The sequence below is a fragment of the Salvelinus namaycush genome, chromosome 15, assembly GCF_016432855.1.
Source record: "Salvelinus namaycush isolate Seneca chromosome 15, SaNama_1.0, whole genome shotgun sequence".
NCBI lineage: Eukaryota > Metazoa > Chordata > Actinopteri > Salmoniformes > Salmonidae > Salvelinus > Salvelinus namaycush.
The window spans coordinates 19,536,395-19,551,754 of NC_052321.1; the positions used below are offsets into that span (position 1 = coordinate 19,536,395).

Here is a 15,360-nt window from a genome sequence, read left to right on the forward strand (position 1 = left end):
CAGTGCCTGCACTATTTAATGGGAGGGAAAGGGAGAGATTGTAATTCGATTTAAGGAGTAATGGTATTCAAGAGCCAAGTTAAGTGAATTGTTAAAGAAACCTTCAGGTGATGTATTTACTTGTGTAGTTTGTTTTTAATGAGACTATTTTTGTATTTTTTATTAAACCTTTATTTACCCAGGAAGGGCTCATTGAGATTTAAAGTCTCTTTTTCAAGAGCGTCCTGGCCAAGATAGGCAGCACCAAGTCATTACAAAAAATGACATACAAACCACATGAAAAACTACAAGTAATCTAGTAAAAATCATAGAATTCACAAGAGTATAACCAAATTAAAAACATTGACAGGTCAGGGAATCAGTATCAAGATCATTCATCAGTGATTTAAAAATACCAATCGGGACAAGTTCTTCCAGTTTAAAAGTATTTTGTAAGGCGTTCCAAGACGATGGCGCAGAGTACATAAAAGCCCTTTTACCAAATTCAGTTCGACATTTGGAACAGTTAGCAGGATAAAGTCCAGCGAACGTGGAGAGTACCCACCACATTTCTGAACAATAAAAATGCCCAAATATAAAGGTAAACCCAAAATGGCTTTGTAAATAAAAGTATACCAGTGACTGAGCCTACGAGTGACTAGAGAAGGCCAGCCAACCCTGGTATACAAAGTGCAGTGGTGCGTAAGGGTTTTGCAGTTTAAAATAAATCTCAAAGTGACATGGTAAAGGGTGTCAACTGATCTCAAACACTGAGCACAAGCATTCATATATAAAATATCCCCATAGATGTATTTGATACTAGCCTCCTTCTGGCTTCAAAAGAAAAACAGGCCTTATTCCTAAAATAAAATCCCAATTTCAGCCTCAATTCTTTTGTAAATTGTCGAATACGCAATTTAAAAGAGAGGTCGTCATCAATTAAAATTACAAGATATTTATATGAGGTTACAGTCTCAACTAGAATTAATGGGTAGGGTTTTTAGTTTTTAGACCTTCCCTGTCTCTGGTCAACAGTCCAGTCCAGTTGGTGGCCTACCGCCATATAAAATCCACAGAAGAAGAAAGTGGGCTTTGGTTGTAATGGACCAATCACGAGTTTTGCTGAGGTCAAGGGTTTAGTGTTGCCATGTTCGTGGTTTCCCGGGCACGCAGGTGGCTACTGCTAAATTACGCTAAGGCCGCCATGGCATTTATCTTGAAAAATATACATTTCGCTGTGACATGCTGCTGACTATCAGAGGCTGTTACTGAATGGTTGGGGCGGCAGGTAGCATAGTGGTTAGATCGTTGGGCCAGTAACCGAAAGGTTGCTAGATCGAATCCCCGAGCTGACAAGGTAAAAAATGTATGTTGTTCTGCTCCTGCGAAAACAAACACCCACTGTCTCCCGGTAAGCTGTCATTGTAAATAAGAAGTTGTTCTTAACTGACTTTCATAGTTAAATAAAGGTTAAATATATATATAAAATATTTGGGTACTTGAGTGAAATTCAGTTGATTGGGAATCACTAGTTAAAAGTAAACTGCATTCTAATGTCGACTTGTCTTAAGGACAAACGGGTCTGGAGTGATACTGAAATTATAGAATATGTGTACCAAGGAAATGACGAGAACATATTTTTTACGTTGATAACTAGCAAAGCATCTCAGGGGTTTGTGGTATATGGCCAATACACAGTACCACCGCTAAGGGATATGTCCTCAGAACAGCCCTTAGCTCATGGTATATTGCCGATATACCATACCTCATTGGGCCTTATTGCTTAATCATAGCAGTCAAAACAAATTAAATCGACATCCATTGATGGAAAATGATCTGGAGAGTTTAAAAATGGTGATTTATCTTTTCTTAAACTTGCAAGAATTGTGCCTACTCTAAAAATGACGTCGATGTTTATTTTTAATTCGCTCATAACGTAATGGAAAAGTGTTTATTGGATCAATGTGGAAACTCCTGTCTCTTCGAAAACACGTTTTGGGGTATTTTTCAGGGCTTGTAATTCGTCTGGACGTGGCAACCCTGCAAGGGTTAAAGCAAGATGGCTTCGACCAAACGAGTCCTTTATGTTGGTGAGTTGGATACGCATCACTTTTTTTATATATTGTTGCTGTGTAGTTGAATGAAACCTTACCTGGCAATTTAACTTCACATTTAATAGCTTGATAAAGTTAGTTGTTTAACGTTAGTAACGTAAGCTAGCATTTTACCATTGTTTAGCTAGGCAAGTCAGTTAATTAAGAACAAATTCGTATTTACAATGACGGCCTAGGAACAGTGGCCTTGTTCAGGAACGACAGAATCCCCGACTTTGTCAGTTCGGGGATTCGACGCAGCAACCTTTCGGTTACTGGCCCAACGCTCTAACCACCAGGCCACCTACCGACCAGTAACGTTAACTCGATAACGTTTAGCAACTTATTGGTTGTTGTAGCTAAAGCCCCATTCATTGTTTTAATACGAAGTCAAATACACTTAAGAAACCGTTTAGTTTATCTGATCATTTACTACTTTGATTGACTAGCTAGCTAACGTGACTGTATGTGTTGACAGGTGGTCTCACAGAGGTGGACGAAAAAGTGCTGCATGTGGCGTTCATTCCGTTCGGGGATATCACAGATATTCAGATTCCAATAGACTACCATTCAGTGTTTTGCATAAACGTAAAGCGCAATCAGTGAAGAGAAACTCATCCATCCTGCCTGGCTACTTAGCCAGAGTTAGCTGCTACTGGAGATGAAAACCTTAACGTTAGAGCAGAAGTTCATGTCTCATGAGTGTGTTCATAAAATCAATCTGGAGTGCGCTCTGGGCGTTCGTAAATCCAGAGCGATGTCAGATTGTCCGTTCGTAAATTCAGAGCGTTTCGGTCTCGAAGCTTTCAGAGTGCACACTGGACGCTCTGGCCGAGGAGTAGGGTTGATCCGGGCGTTCAGACTTCACAAAGGCAGTCAAGCATTCAAGCTAACGTTGGATAGCTTACTTAGATACTTCCCGACAAAAATGAGAACACCTCACTGACCATTTTACCGCCCAAGCAGGCTGTTTTCATGTTATCCAGAGCGTTGGTGACTAACTGTGCTGCTGGCAACAATTTAATAACGCTGTTTGCCAATGTTGACTGACACCGATCATATTCAACGGGTGTTGAACGTTGTTTGTAAATTCATCAGTTATTCTGTGCTCTGGCACACAGACGAGTGTTCTGAAATCAGAGTAGATGGCCAGAGTTAATTTACGAATGCACCCTATATTGTTTGCTTTGCAGAGAAGCACAGAGGATTCGCCTTCATTGAATTTGAATTGGCTGAGGTAAGTTTAATCAACCTCTATGCAAGTATGCCATATTATGTTGGATATGGCCAGTTAACAAATGTGTGTGTATTCCAATGGCTCAGGTTTCAGCATGGACCGCCATCTAGTGGTTGTGGTGGATGGTCATTGGCCATCAAATCAAATGTTATTTGTCACATGCACCGAATACAACCGGTGTAGACCTTACAGTGAAATGCTCACAGTAATGATTGTGTTGTAATGTTTTGCTCCAACCACCCTAGTCAGACTGTTCTCTCTGCTACCACACAGCAAGCGGTACCGGAGTGCCAAGTCTAGGTCCAAGAGGCTTCTAAACAGCTTCTACCCCCAAGTCATAAGACTCCTGAACATCTAATCAAATGGCTACCCAGACTATTTGCATTGCCTTCTCCCCCTTTTTTTTTTTTTTTACACTGCTGCTACTCTGTTGTTATCATCTATGCATAGTCACTTTAACTCTACCTACATGTACATATTACCTCCACTAACCGGTGCCCCCGCACATTGACTTTGTATATAGTCTCGCTATTGTTATTTTACTGCTGCTCTTTAATTACTTGTTACTTTTATTTCTTTTTCTCTGGGGGGTTTTAAACTGCATTGTTGGTTAGGGGCTCGTAAGTAAGCATTTCACTGTAATGTCTACACCTGTTGTATTTGGCGAATGTGACTAATACAGTTTGATTTGCTGTGATTCTTTCATCCCCTTCATCTTCCACAGGATGCTGCTGCTGCTATTGATAACATGGTGAGTGAAACACTGTCTGCTTCTAAAGTCAGTTTGGTTTTACTAATAGACCTTTGCATTATCCCCTGTTTTGGTACTATGTACTCTGAGACAGTGACTCATTTTTCAAAGCTGTGGTTTGAACCATTCTCATTGATGCAGGTTTTCCCTCTGTTTTATTGACAGAAGGAGTCAGTTGTTTGGAAGAACCATCCGGGTCAACATCGCCAAACCTATGAGGATCAAAGAGGGCTCTTCTCGTCCAGGTGAGTGATATTCATTAGTCTCTCTATAAATACTTATAGAGTATTGGCTCATGGCTTTGTCCCATGGCTTTCACCTATAATGAAACTCCATAGATGTGATAAAATCGCTAACTTTATGCCATTTCCTCAGTTTGGGCAGATGATGATTGGCTGAAAAAGTTCTCGGGAACGACCGCTGAAGAGGCTGAGGTGACGGAGTCCACTGGAGAATCAGCCAAATCAACAACAGCAGATGCAAGTTGTGTGTGTGTTCCTGTCGGTCTCTGTGAGTGTAGTACATTGTGTAATAACATCTTATATTGTAAAAGCCTGTCACAATAATATATTATCATTGATTGATTGCAGAGCGAGCTCCCAGCCAAGAAGGGCAGAACAAACCCCCAGGTTTACATGGACATCAAGATTGGCAATAAGCCAGCAGGGAGACTGCGCTTCCTGCTCCGAGCAGACATTGTTCCTATGACTGCAGGTATCCATGCGCCTCCTTGTTATAAAGTACCAGGGACATTTCTGAAAATAGAACCCTGTCATTAGAGGAATATTTGGACTGTATCAAAAGAGATCATATGTAAAGCTGGTAAGATTCAGCCAATTAAGTTTCTCTAGTCTGCAGTTTTTCATGCCTGTTAAATAGAAGCAGCATCCCTTAAAATCTACTACTCCTCTGCTCTGACATCTCCCGTAGAAAACTTCCGCTGCTTGTGCACACATGAGAAGGGCTTTGGCTTCAAAGGCAGCTGTTTCTACCGTGTCATCCCACAGTTCATGTGTCAGGGAGGAGACTTCACCAACCACAATGGCACTGGGGGTAAGTCCATCTACGGACGAAAGTTTGAAGATGAGAACTTTGTCCTCAAACACACTGCTGCAGGTGAGACATGTCCCTGTCCAGCTGTAAATATGTCTGTCTGTGAATGAATGTGTAGAGTGGTGAGGAAGTGCATGATGCATTTCCATATTGCTCTTAAATGCAAGTAAAACTAAATGCATGCTCTTTAACCGATCGCTGCCCGCACCTGCCCGCCCGTCCAACATCACTACTCTGGACAGTTCTGACTTAGAATATGTGGACAACTACAAATACCTAGGTGTTAGACTGTAAACTCTCCTTCCAGACTCACATTAAGCATCTCCAATCCAAAATTACATCTAGAATCTGCTTCCTATTACACACGAGAGAGATGTGCATTTATCCTCATGTGATCAGAAACTATACTCATTCAAATCTGCATTTTTTAAATTTCACCTTTTATTTAACCAGGTAGGCTAGTTGAGAACAAGTTCTCATTTGCAACTGCGACCTGGCCAAGATAAAGCAAAGCAGTTCGACACATACAACAGAGTTACACATGGAATAAACAAACATAGTCAATAATACAGTAGAAAAAGTCTATATACAGTGCAAATGAGGTAGGATAAGGGAGGTAAGGCAATAAATAGGCCATAGTGGCGAAGTAATTACAATATAGCAATTAAACACTGGAATGGTAGATGTGCAGAATATATATATATGAATGTGCAAGTAGAGATACTGGGGTGCAAAGGAGCAAGATAAATAAATAAATACAGTATGGGGATGAGGTAGTGGGTGGGCTATTTACAGATGGGCTATGTACAGGTGCAGTGATCTTTGAGCTGCTCTGACAGCTGGTGCTTAAAGCTAGTGAGGGAGATATGAGTCTCCAGCTTCAGTGATTTTTGCAGTTCGTTCCAGTCATTGGCAGCAGAGAACTGTAAGGAAAGGCGGCCAAAGGAAGAATTGGCTTTGGGGGTGACCAGTGAGATATATCTGCTGGAGCGCGTGCTGCTATGGTGACCAGTGAGCTAAGATAAGGCGAAGCTTTACCTAGCAGAGACTTGTAGATGACCTGGAGCCAGTGGGTTTGGCGACGAGTATGAAGCGAGGGCCAGCCAACGAGAGTGTACAGGTCGCAGTGGTGGGTAGTATATGGGGCTTTGGTGACAAAACAGATGGCACTGTGATAGACTGCATCCAATTTGTTGAGTAGAGTGTTGGAGGTTATTTGTAAATGACATCGTCGAGAATCGGTAGGATGGTCAGTTTTACGAGGGTATGTTTGGCAGCATGAGTGAAGGATGCTTTGTTGTGTAATAGGTCAGCTCTCCATGGATAACTCTGGAGCAAACAGCAACGGCTCTCAGTTCTTCATCACCTGTGACAAAACGGATTGGCTGGATAACAAACATGTGGTGTTTGGAGAGTTGATGGAGGGCATGGAGGTGGCAAAAGCCATGGAGGTAAGAGGGGAGGGACATGCTGGGGAAGATCTCAAAAGCATACTCTTCGCGTCCTCTCCTCGTCTCCTTCTCAAACCCATTGGATGAGAAAGCCAGAGGTCCCTACCCTCTAACTTTCTCCTCCAATGGGTTTTGAGAAGGAGACGATGAGAGGGGATGCGAGGAGTAGGCAATTGAGATTCTCCCATGGACGGGGAAGTAGGGTCCTATAGGTTGTTACAGATTGTGAAGAAGTTGTGTACCAAGACTCATGTCATGTTTTCTATCCCTACAGGCACAAGGAACAAAAGAAGGCAAGCCCAAGCAGAAAGTGATCATTTCAGACTGTGGAGAGTATGTTTAACTTGAAGCACAGAAGAGTGACTGTTGTAGCTGTGTGTGTGACTGTATTTGTGAAAAATATGCAGTGTCAGACTGAAGAATGGTAAACTGCTCAGTTTTTATCATGTACTACACATGTCCATGACTCATCTGCTGTACATGGATTCTCCCTGTTCGTCCCACCTTCTCTGTAAATTTTACAATAAACACTTTTATACTAAACATAAACAGCTGCTGATAAATGTCACATTTTCCAAATTGTAAATAAAACGTTTTCTTTGTTGATACAGTGTAGGACTGTATAGTGAATACAAATACTTACATTTCCTCTAGAAATATGTCTTTTAGGATTTTTCATTCAAAATGTACCACAACATTTCTAAGAGGTTGCATTATATATTTGATAATTTAATTTTATGGGTCTTCAATGGAAAAAAAAAGACTCGATATTTATGACTAAAGGTCTGAAATAAAGCCTATGATCAGCCGCTCCACTCTGAATAACATTTAAATGGCCGGCGAAAACACTCAGCTCGAGCCAGTTCACGAGCCACACCTGGATAAATGGAACGTTGTACGGTAACGTCGCTATGTAAATTCCCTTGCGAAATCTTCATAGATTTTCATCTCTGGGGGCGCAGTAAAACCATGTTTCTCCATTACGATACGAACTGCAACTTTCCCGACGGAGTTTATGGTCCTTTCTATATAAAGTAATTTTGAAGTGTAAGTACATTATTTGTTTAGATTCCCACCTGCGAATCAATAGCTAGCTGTACTATAAGGTTATTAGATAACGATTGCGAGAGATCAAGTTTGGGTTCTTTTTCGGTGATTGCATTTGTGACAATTTTTCTCTGCAGAGCACTGACTAGAATCAACAACAATTTCCACAGCCTAACTGTGTTATAAAAACTATAAATGTGTCCGTTATTAATGTTTAGGCCTATGAATGCAATAGTTAGTGTCTTCAGAAAGTATTCAAACCCCTTGACTTTTTCCACATTTTGTGTTACAGCCTGAATTTAACATTTAATCAATTGAGATGTTTTGTCAGTGGCTTACACACAATACCCCATAATGTCAAAGTGGAATTATGTTTTTAGGAAAGTTTACAAATTACTAAAAAATGAAAAGCTGAAATGTCTTGAGTCGATAAGTATTCAACCCCTTATGGCAAGCCTAAAATAAGTTCATGAGTAAAAATTAGCTTAAGTCACATAAGTAGCATGGACTCTGTGTGCAATAATAGGTTTTAAACATGATTTTTGAATAACTACCTCGTCTCTGTACCCCACAAACACGTATCTGTAAAGTCCCTCAGTTGAGCAGTGAATTTCAAACACAGATTCAACCACAAAACCAGAGGTTTTCCAATGCTTTGCAAAGGGAAACTATTGGTATATGGGTAAAAATGAAAAAATCCATTGAATATCCTTTTGAGCATGGTGAAGTTATTAATTACACTTTGTATGGTGTATCAATACACCCAGTCACTACAAAGATACAGGCGTCCTTCCTAACTCGGTTGTCGGAGATGAAGGAAACCGTTCAGAGAATTCACCATGAGGCCAATTGTGATTTTGAAACAGAGTTTGGCTGTGATAGAAAACTGAGGGATCAAAAGCATTATAGTTACTGCACAATACTAACTTAATTGACAGAGTGAAAGGAAGGAAGCACCTACAGAATAAAAATCTAAAAAATATGCGTCATGTTTGCAACAAGGCACTAAAGTAATAATGCCAAATCTACACTTGAGTTGCTTACCAAAAATACAGTGATTGTTTGTGAGTAGCCGAGTTACAGTTTGGACTTAAATATGCTTGAAAATCTATTGCAAGACCTGAAAACGTTTGTTTAGGGCAAATGTTGCACAATCCAGGTATGGAAAGGTCTTAGAGACTTACCCAGAAACTCACAGTTGTAATCGCTGCTAAAGATGATTCTAACATGTATTGACTCTGTTTTTTTTTTTTTTTTAATTTACAAATGACATTATTGCGTATTTTGTGTAGATCGTTGACAAAAAATGACAATTAAGTCCATTTTATTCCCACTTTAACACAACACATTTAGAAAAAGTCAAGGGGTGTGACTACTTTCTGAAGGCACTGTAACTTGCTGCTCAACAGAAATCCTGTCATGTGCTTTTAGGACATGGGGGCTTTTATCATCCTTAATATATGAACTTTATTATTCAATTTAATTTTAAAAGAAGACCGCAAGTGTGAAAATAGCTACCAGTTATTTGGTTGGGAATTACTTTTTACACTTGGGAAAACAGGTGACACCAGTTGTTTGTGTCCTTTTGTTCACTCATACTCAAAGGCATAATCTTTTCCCCACTTCCTCTCTCTTTTTCTAAAGATCGCTGAAAGTGAAGAACACTCCAGAATTTTACCTGAGATCTCAACCAACAGTGGAAATAGTTTCTCACTAATTATTCCGTAATAACTTTCGTCAGGGAGGTAGATTGTGAGTCAGTCTCACAATGAACTGGGCATTCCTCCAGAGCCTCCTCAGTGGGGTGAACAAGTACTCCACGGCGTTCGGCCGCGTGTGGCTGTCCATTGTCTTCCTCTTCAGGGTCATGGTGTTTGTCGTGGCAGCCGAGAATGTGTGGGGCAATGAGCAAAAAGACTTCACGTGCAACACGGCCCAGCCTGGCTGCCACAACGTCTGTTACGACCACTTCTTCCCTGTGTCCCACGTCCGCCTGTGGGCCCTGCAGCTCATCTTCGTCACATGTCCCTCTCTCCTGGTGGTAATGCACGTAGCCTACAGAGATGAACGTGAGCGTAAACACACACTAAAATACGGTGAGGGCTGCCAGAAAATCTACATGAACACCGGTAAGAAGCGTGGAGGGCTGTGGTGGACCTACGTCCTGACCCTGGTCTTCAAGATGGCTGTGGACGCCGCCTTTGTGTATTTAATCTACCATATCTACGAGGGCTATGACTTCCCCTCCCTCATCAAGTGTGAGCAGAAGCCTTGTCCCAACAAGGTGGACTGCTTCATTGCTCGCCCCACTGAGAAGCGGATATTCACCATCTTCATGGTGGTCACCAGTCTGGCTTGTATCCTGCTCTCCTTCTTCGAGATCCTGTACCTGGTGGGGAAACGCTGTAAAGAGGTCTTCACCCGTATGCACAAGAACTCACCCTCCTCCACCATCCAGCCACGCCAGATGGCCATGGCTACCTCCTTGGTGGTTGGTGGCAAGAATGGAATGCAGTTCAACTCACTAAAGCTGCCCTCAATAAAGCTACCCAGCAAGGATACCTCAGCCCCATCGTATAGCGTTGTCGTGTATGCCTGAGGTAAAGACTGGACAAAGACATTAGAGACTGAATGAGAGAATGCAAAGAAGACAAATAAGTATGGAGGCAATGGGAAATATCTTCCATTTATCTTCAGGCCCTCACTGGGCGAGAGAGTTCTTCACTGCCATTCAAGACTGTCTTCTCATTACCTGAGCTACAATGGAACTGGATGGCTCTTGACATTCCTGGATAACTTGTTTACCTACCATTCTGTCATTGACCGGGTTATTAAACAAATCAATTAGTCACTTTAAATAAAATATCCATCATTTACAGAGGAAAGTTTCACGCTAGGGCTGGGAAATGTAATTTATTCTTATGTTATTTGTTCGCTGTCTACCACACCTCACAACTTTACCAGTGCTATTTTTATGAAAGGACTCAACCATTGCCACACTGTGCCCATACCATTGCTGTTCTTATGCCGTGGAGAAGTTGTTTTCCCTGTCTCATCCTCCATTACGAATGGCAGAGACTGCATCAGTCTTTGTTGTGAAAAAGATGGAGCAAAGAGCAATGTATTTTCAGACAATTAAAAATATTTAATTTCTTCTATGGACTTTGAGAGTATTTTTCTGGTCAGATGTTAGTCTATAAATTATGCAAACATGGCTTGAAAAATGAGTATGGCTATTCTGTGTTTATGTTTTTTACATTGTATATTCTAAAATACATACACTGCATAAAGCCAGTAGAGATAATGATTTTAGTGTGTTTCTGTAAGCTGTTGATGAAACTGTGTATCTCAAAATACATGGATGTAAACATATTTGGGGTTTTTACAGTGTCTTCAGAAAGAGTTCATACACATTTACTTGGTTCATATTTTGTTGTGTTACAACCTGAATTCAAAATCTATTACATATTTTTTTATCTCACCCATCTACACATAATACCCCACAATGACAAAGTGAAAACATGTTTTTAGAAATGTTAGCAAATTTATTGACAATTAAATACAGAAATATTCAATTTACAGTAGTATTCATACCCCTGATTCAATACTTTGTAGAAGCACGTTTGGCAGCAAGTCTTTCTGAGTAAGTCTCTAAGAGCTTTCCACACCTTGATTGTGCAACATTTTCCATTATTCTTTTCAAAATTCTTCAAGCTCTGTAAAATTAGTCATTGATCATTGCTAAACAAACCATATTCAGGTCTTGCCACAGATTTTCAAGTAGATTTAGGTCAAAACTGTAACGAGGCAACTCAGGACCATTCACTGTCTTCTTGGTAAGCAACTCAAGTGTAGATTTGGTCTTGTGTTTTAGGTTATTGTCCTGCTGAAAGGTGAATTAATCTCCCAGTGTCTGGTGGAAAGCAGACTGAACCAGGTTTTCCTCTAGGATTTTGCCTGTGCTTAGTTCTATTCCATTGATTTTTTATCCTGAAAAACTCCCCAGTTCTTAACGATTACAAGCATACCCATAACATGATGCAGACCCCACTATGCTTGAAAAAATGGAGAGTGGTACTCAGTATTGTGTTGCATTGGATTTGCCCCAAACATAACACTTTGTATTCAGGACAAAAAGTGAATTGATTGGCCCCATTTTTTTGCAATATTACTTTAGTACCTTGTTGGAAACAGGATGCATGTTTTGGAATATTTTTAACATACAAACAAGAGACCATACTCATTGTGAGAGAAATGCCCCTATACAGTACATTTTTCTATGATGGCACCTGTGTTAATTCGTTACAGACAGTATTCAAATGCTTTTTCTTGGTTCAGAGACTTAGATAAGGATCAAGACCATGAAAAGTCCCTTAGCATTGAATTTCCCATTCAAAAGGAATCAGTCCCATTTTACTCCCTTCTTAGCTGATTTCAAATCAAATTTAATTTATCACATGCACCGAATACAACAGTGAAATGCTTACTTACGAGATACTAAACCAACAATGCAGTTAAAAAAAAAAAAAAAAATCTAGGTAAGAATAAGAAATAAGTCATTAAAGAGCAGCAGTAAAATAACAATAGCGAGACTATACACATGGGGGTACCGGTACAGAGTCAATGTGCGGGGGCACTGGTTAGTTGAGGTAATATGTACATGTAGGTAGAGTTATTAAAGTAGTAGCGGTGTAAAAGAGGGGAGGGGCAATGCAAATAGCCTCGGTAGCCATTTGATTAGATGTTCAAGAGTCTTATGGCTTGGGGGTAGAAGCTGTTTAGAAGCCTCCGGTACCGCTTGCTGTGCGGTAGCAGAGAGAACAGTCTATGACTAGGGTGACTGGAGTCTTTGACAATTTAGGGCCTTCCTCTGACATTGCCTGGTGCAGAGGTCCTGGATGGCAGGAAGCTTTTCCACACTGATGTACTGAGCCGTACGCACTACCCTCTGTAGTGCTTTGCGGTCGGAGGCCGAGTAGTTGCCATAACAGGCAGTGATGCAACCAGTCAGGATGCTCTCGATGGTGCAGCTGTAGAACCTTTTGAGGATCTGAGGACCCATGCCAAATCTTTTCAGTCCCCTGAGGGGGAATAGGTTTAGTCGTGCCCTATTTACGACTGTCTTGGTGTGCTTGGACCATGTTAGTTTGTTGGTGATGTGGACACCAAGGAACTTTAAAATCTCAACCTGCTCCACTACAGCCTCATCGATGAGAATGGGGGCGTGCTCGGTCCTCTTTTTCCTGTTTTCTACAATCATCTCCTTTGTCTTGATCATGTTAAGGGAGAGGTTGTTGTCCTGGCACCACACGTCCAGGTCTCTGACCTCCTCCCTATAGGCTGTCTCGCCATTGTCGGTGATCAGACCTACCACTGTTGTGTCATCTGCAAACTTAATGATGGTGTTGGAGTCGTGCCTGGCCGTGCAGTCATGAGTGAACAGAGAGTACAGGAGGGGACCTGAGCACGCATCCTTGAGGGGCCCCTGTGTTGAGGATCACCGTGGCGGATGTGTTGTTACCTACCCTTAACACCTGGGGGTGGCCCGTCAGAAAGTCCAGGATCCAGTTGCAGAGGGAGGTGTTTAGTCCCAGGGTCCTTAGCTTATTGATGAGCTTTGAGGGCACTATGGTGTTGAACACTGAGCTGTAGTCAATGAATAACATTCTCACATACAGTTTAAGTCGGAAGTTTACATTTAGGTTGGAGTCATTAAAACTCATTTTTCAACCACTCCACACATTTCTTGTTAGAAAAAATATAGTTTTGGCAAGTTTGTTAGGACATCTACTTTGTTCATGACGCAAGTCATTTTTCCAACAATTGTTTACAGACAGATTATTTCACTTATAATTCACAACAGCAAAGGACCTTGTGAAGATGTGGAGGAAACAGGTAAAAAAGTAACTATATCCACAGAAAAAAGGAGTTCTATATCAACATAACCTGAAAGGCCGCTCAGCAAGGAAGAAGCCACTGCTCCAAAACCGCCATAAAAAAGCCGGACTACGGTTTGCAACTGCACATGATACAAAAATAGAACTGTTTGGCCATAATGACCATCGTTATGTTTGGAGGAAAAAGGGGAACGCTTGCAAGCCGAAGAACACCATCCCAACCGTGAAGCACGGGGGTGGCAGCATCATGTTGTGGGGGTGTTTTGCTGCAGGAGGGAATGGTGCACTTCACAAAATAGATAGCATCATGAGGCAGGAAAATTATGTGGATATATTGAAGCAACATCTCAAGACATCAGCCAGGAAGTTAAAGCTTGGTCGCAAATGGGTCTTCAAATGGACAATGACGCCAAGCAAACTTCCAAAGTTGTGGCAAAATGGCTTAAGGACAACAAAGTCAAGGTATTGGAGTTGTCAAGGCTGTGGATAACTGGTGAAAAGGAGTCAGGCGCAGGAGAGCTGAGATGCGTGGACAAGGTAAAGTAAAGTAAACACCAGAACAAACACAATACAATGGTGCAGGACAAATACCGGAACCACGAATAAACGGGCGTAACAACAAAACCCACCTATTGTGGGAAGCTTGTGGAAGGCTACCCGAAACGTTTGACCCAAGTTAAACAATTTAAAGGCAATGCTAACAAATACTAATTGAGCGTATGTTAACTTCTGACCCACTGGGAATGTGATGAAATAAATAAAAGCTGAAATAAATCATTCTCTCTACTATTATTCTGACATTTCACATTCTTAAAATAAAGTGGTGATCCTAACTGACCTAAGACAGGGAATTTTTACTAGGATTAAATGTCAGGAATTGTGAAAAACTGAGTTTAAATATATTTGGCTAAGGTGTATGTAAACTTCCGACTTCAACTGTACAGTAACGTGATAGCGTTGAATAGAAGCAAATCTCCAAACAGAGCTAACATGTTCTGACATGGATTGGGCATTAGCGCAAGCAGACAGATGTTCTTTTCCATTCACCAATGACAATGTTTGTGGTTGCCCACAAATATTATCCCAACAAAGATGCTCTTATGGCCACCTGAAAAGATACTGAGACACTTTGTCCTACGAACGTCAACCCAGCAATACAGTAAAAGTTATTGTGAACACTCTATATGAAAGTGGGTGTGGTATCAAAGAGATTAGCCACATCCCATTTTCTTGGAGATTTGGATTTGGATTGATCTCCATTTTCCATAGTAAGCCACCCCTGGCCTCTCAATGTCCATGAATAATAAGAATAAGGGAAGGGAATAAAGAGACCACATAGGACAGATGATACCTCTCAACTATTGTTTTCTAAAGCAACCATGTCAATGCAACAAACAAAAGTCAAAATAATGTTTGTTCAATGAATAGAGGGTAAAGAAACACAACGAAAATGCAGGTAACTTAAAGGTCCAATGCAGAAGTTTTTATCTCAATATCAAATAATTTCTGTGTAACAATGAAGTATCTTACTGTGATTTTCAATTAAAATGATTAAAACATATATATATATATATAGATTCTTAGCAAAGAGAAATTTCTCAAGCAAGAATATTGCTTGGACTGTCTGGAAGTGGGGAGGGGGAAACTGAAAACTAGCTGTTATTGGCAGAGAACTCTCTTTCTTAGTTGTCTATTAACTAACTAAAAACAAAAAAACTATGTTTTAAGTGAAGTTGTCTGAAGCCGAAAAATAGGGGAAATTCACATGAGCGCCACAATGCCTACTCCACCCAAGCTCTACCAAGGTTTTCCAGCACACAGCTTTGACCTACTACAGTAGCTATGTTGATTT

At 40.9% G+C, this 15,360-nt stretch overlaps 2 protein-coding genes across 3 annotated transcripts; both read left to right on the forward strand.

The window, feature by feature from the left end:
- Positions 1-2,013: 2,013 nt before the first annotated feature.
- LOC120059866 (peptidyl-prolyl cis-trans isomerase E-like) lies at positions 2,014-7,102 on the forward strand. Of its 2 annotated transcripts, XM_039008920.1 has the most exons (9): positions 2,014-2,069; positions 3,266-3,309; positions 4,034-4,060; positions 4,226-4,305; positions 4,436-4,570; positions 4,651-4,774; positions 4,991-5,113; positions 6,422-6,564; positions 6,839-7,102. In XM_039008920.1, exons 5-9 carry the CDS (start codon positions 4,538-4,540, stop codon positions 6,905-6,907), a joined length of 492 nt encoding a protein of 163 aa, XP_038864848.1. In that variant the 5' UTR covers positions 2,014-2,069; positions 3,266-3,309; positions 4,034-4,060; positions 4,226-4,305; positions 4,436-4,537; the 3' UTR covers positions 6,908-7,102. The 2 variants fall into 2 exon arrangements, with proteins under 2 accessions (XP_038864848.1, XP_038864849.1); XM_039008921.1 differs by lacking the exons at positions 2,014-2,069; positions 3,266-3,309 and having other exon boundaries at positions 3,922-4,060.
- A 2,277-nt stretch (positions 7,103-9,379) lies between these two features.
- Positions 9,380-15,022, forward strand: LOC120059867 (gap junction beta-4 protein-like). Its single transcript, XM_039008922.1, has 2 exons — positions 9,380-10,016; positions 14,976-15,022. The coding sequence occupies exons 1-2, from the start codon at positions 9,380-9,382 to the stop codon at positions 15,020-15,022; spliced, it is 684 nt and encodes a 227-aa protein (XP_038864850.1).
- The last annotated feature ends 338 nt before the right edge of the window (positions 15,023-15,360 follow it).

What these genes read in the sequence shown, in the direction of transcription:
- LOC120059866 (XM_039008920.1), top strand. Translation starts at nt 4,538, where the DNA reads ATGCAAGTTGTGTGTGTGTTCCTGTCGGTCTCT. An exon ending in GTGTGTTCCTGTCGGTCTCT is followed by an intron (nt 4,571 to 4,650) that starts GTGAGTGTAGTA and finishes GATTGATTGCAG; the next exon opens with AGCGAGCTCCCAGCCAAGAA. An exon ending in CATTGTTCCTATGACTGCAG is followed by an intron (nt 4,775 to 4,990) that starts GTATCCATGCGC and finishes CATCTCCCGTAG; the next exon opens with AAAACTTCCGCTGCTTGTGC.
- LOC120059867 (XM_039008922.1), top strand. Translation starts at nt 9,380, where the DNA reads ATGAACTGGGCATTCCTCCAGAGCCTCCTCAGTGGGGTGAACAAGTAC. An exon ending in GTACCTGGTGGGGAAACGCT is followed by an intron (nt 10,017 to 14,975) that starts GTAAAGAGGTCT and finishes GGTAACTTAAAG; the next exon opens with GTCCAATGCAGAAGTTTTTA.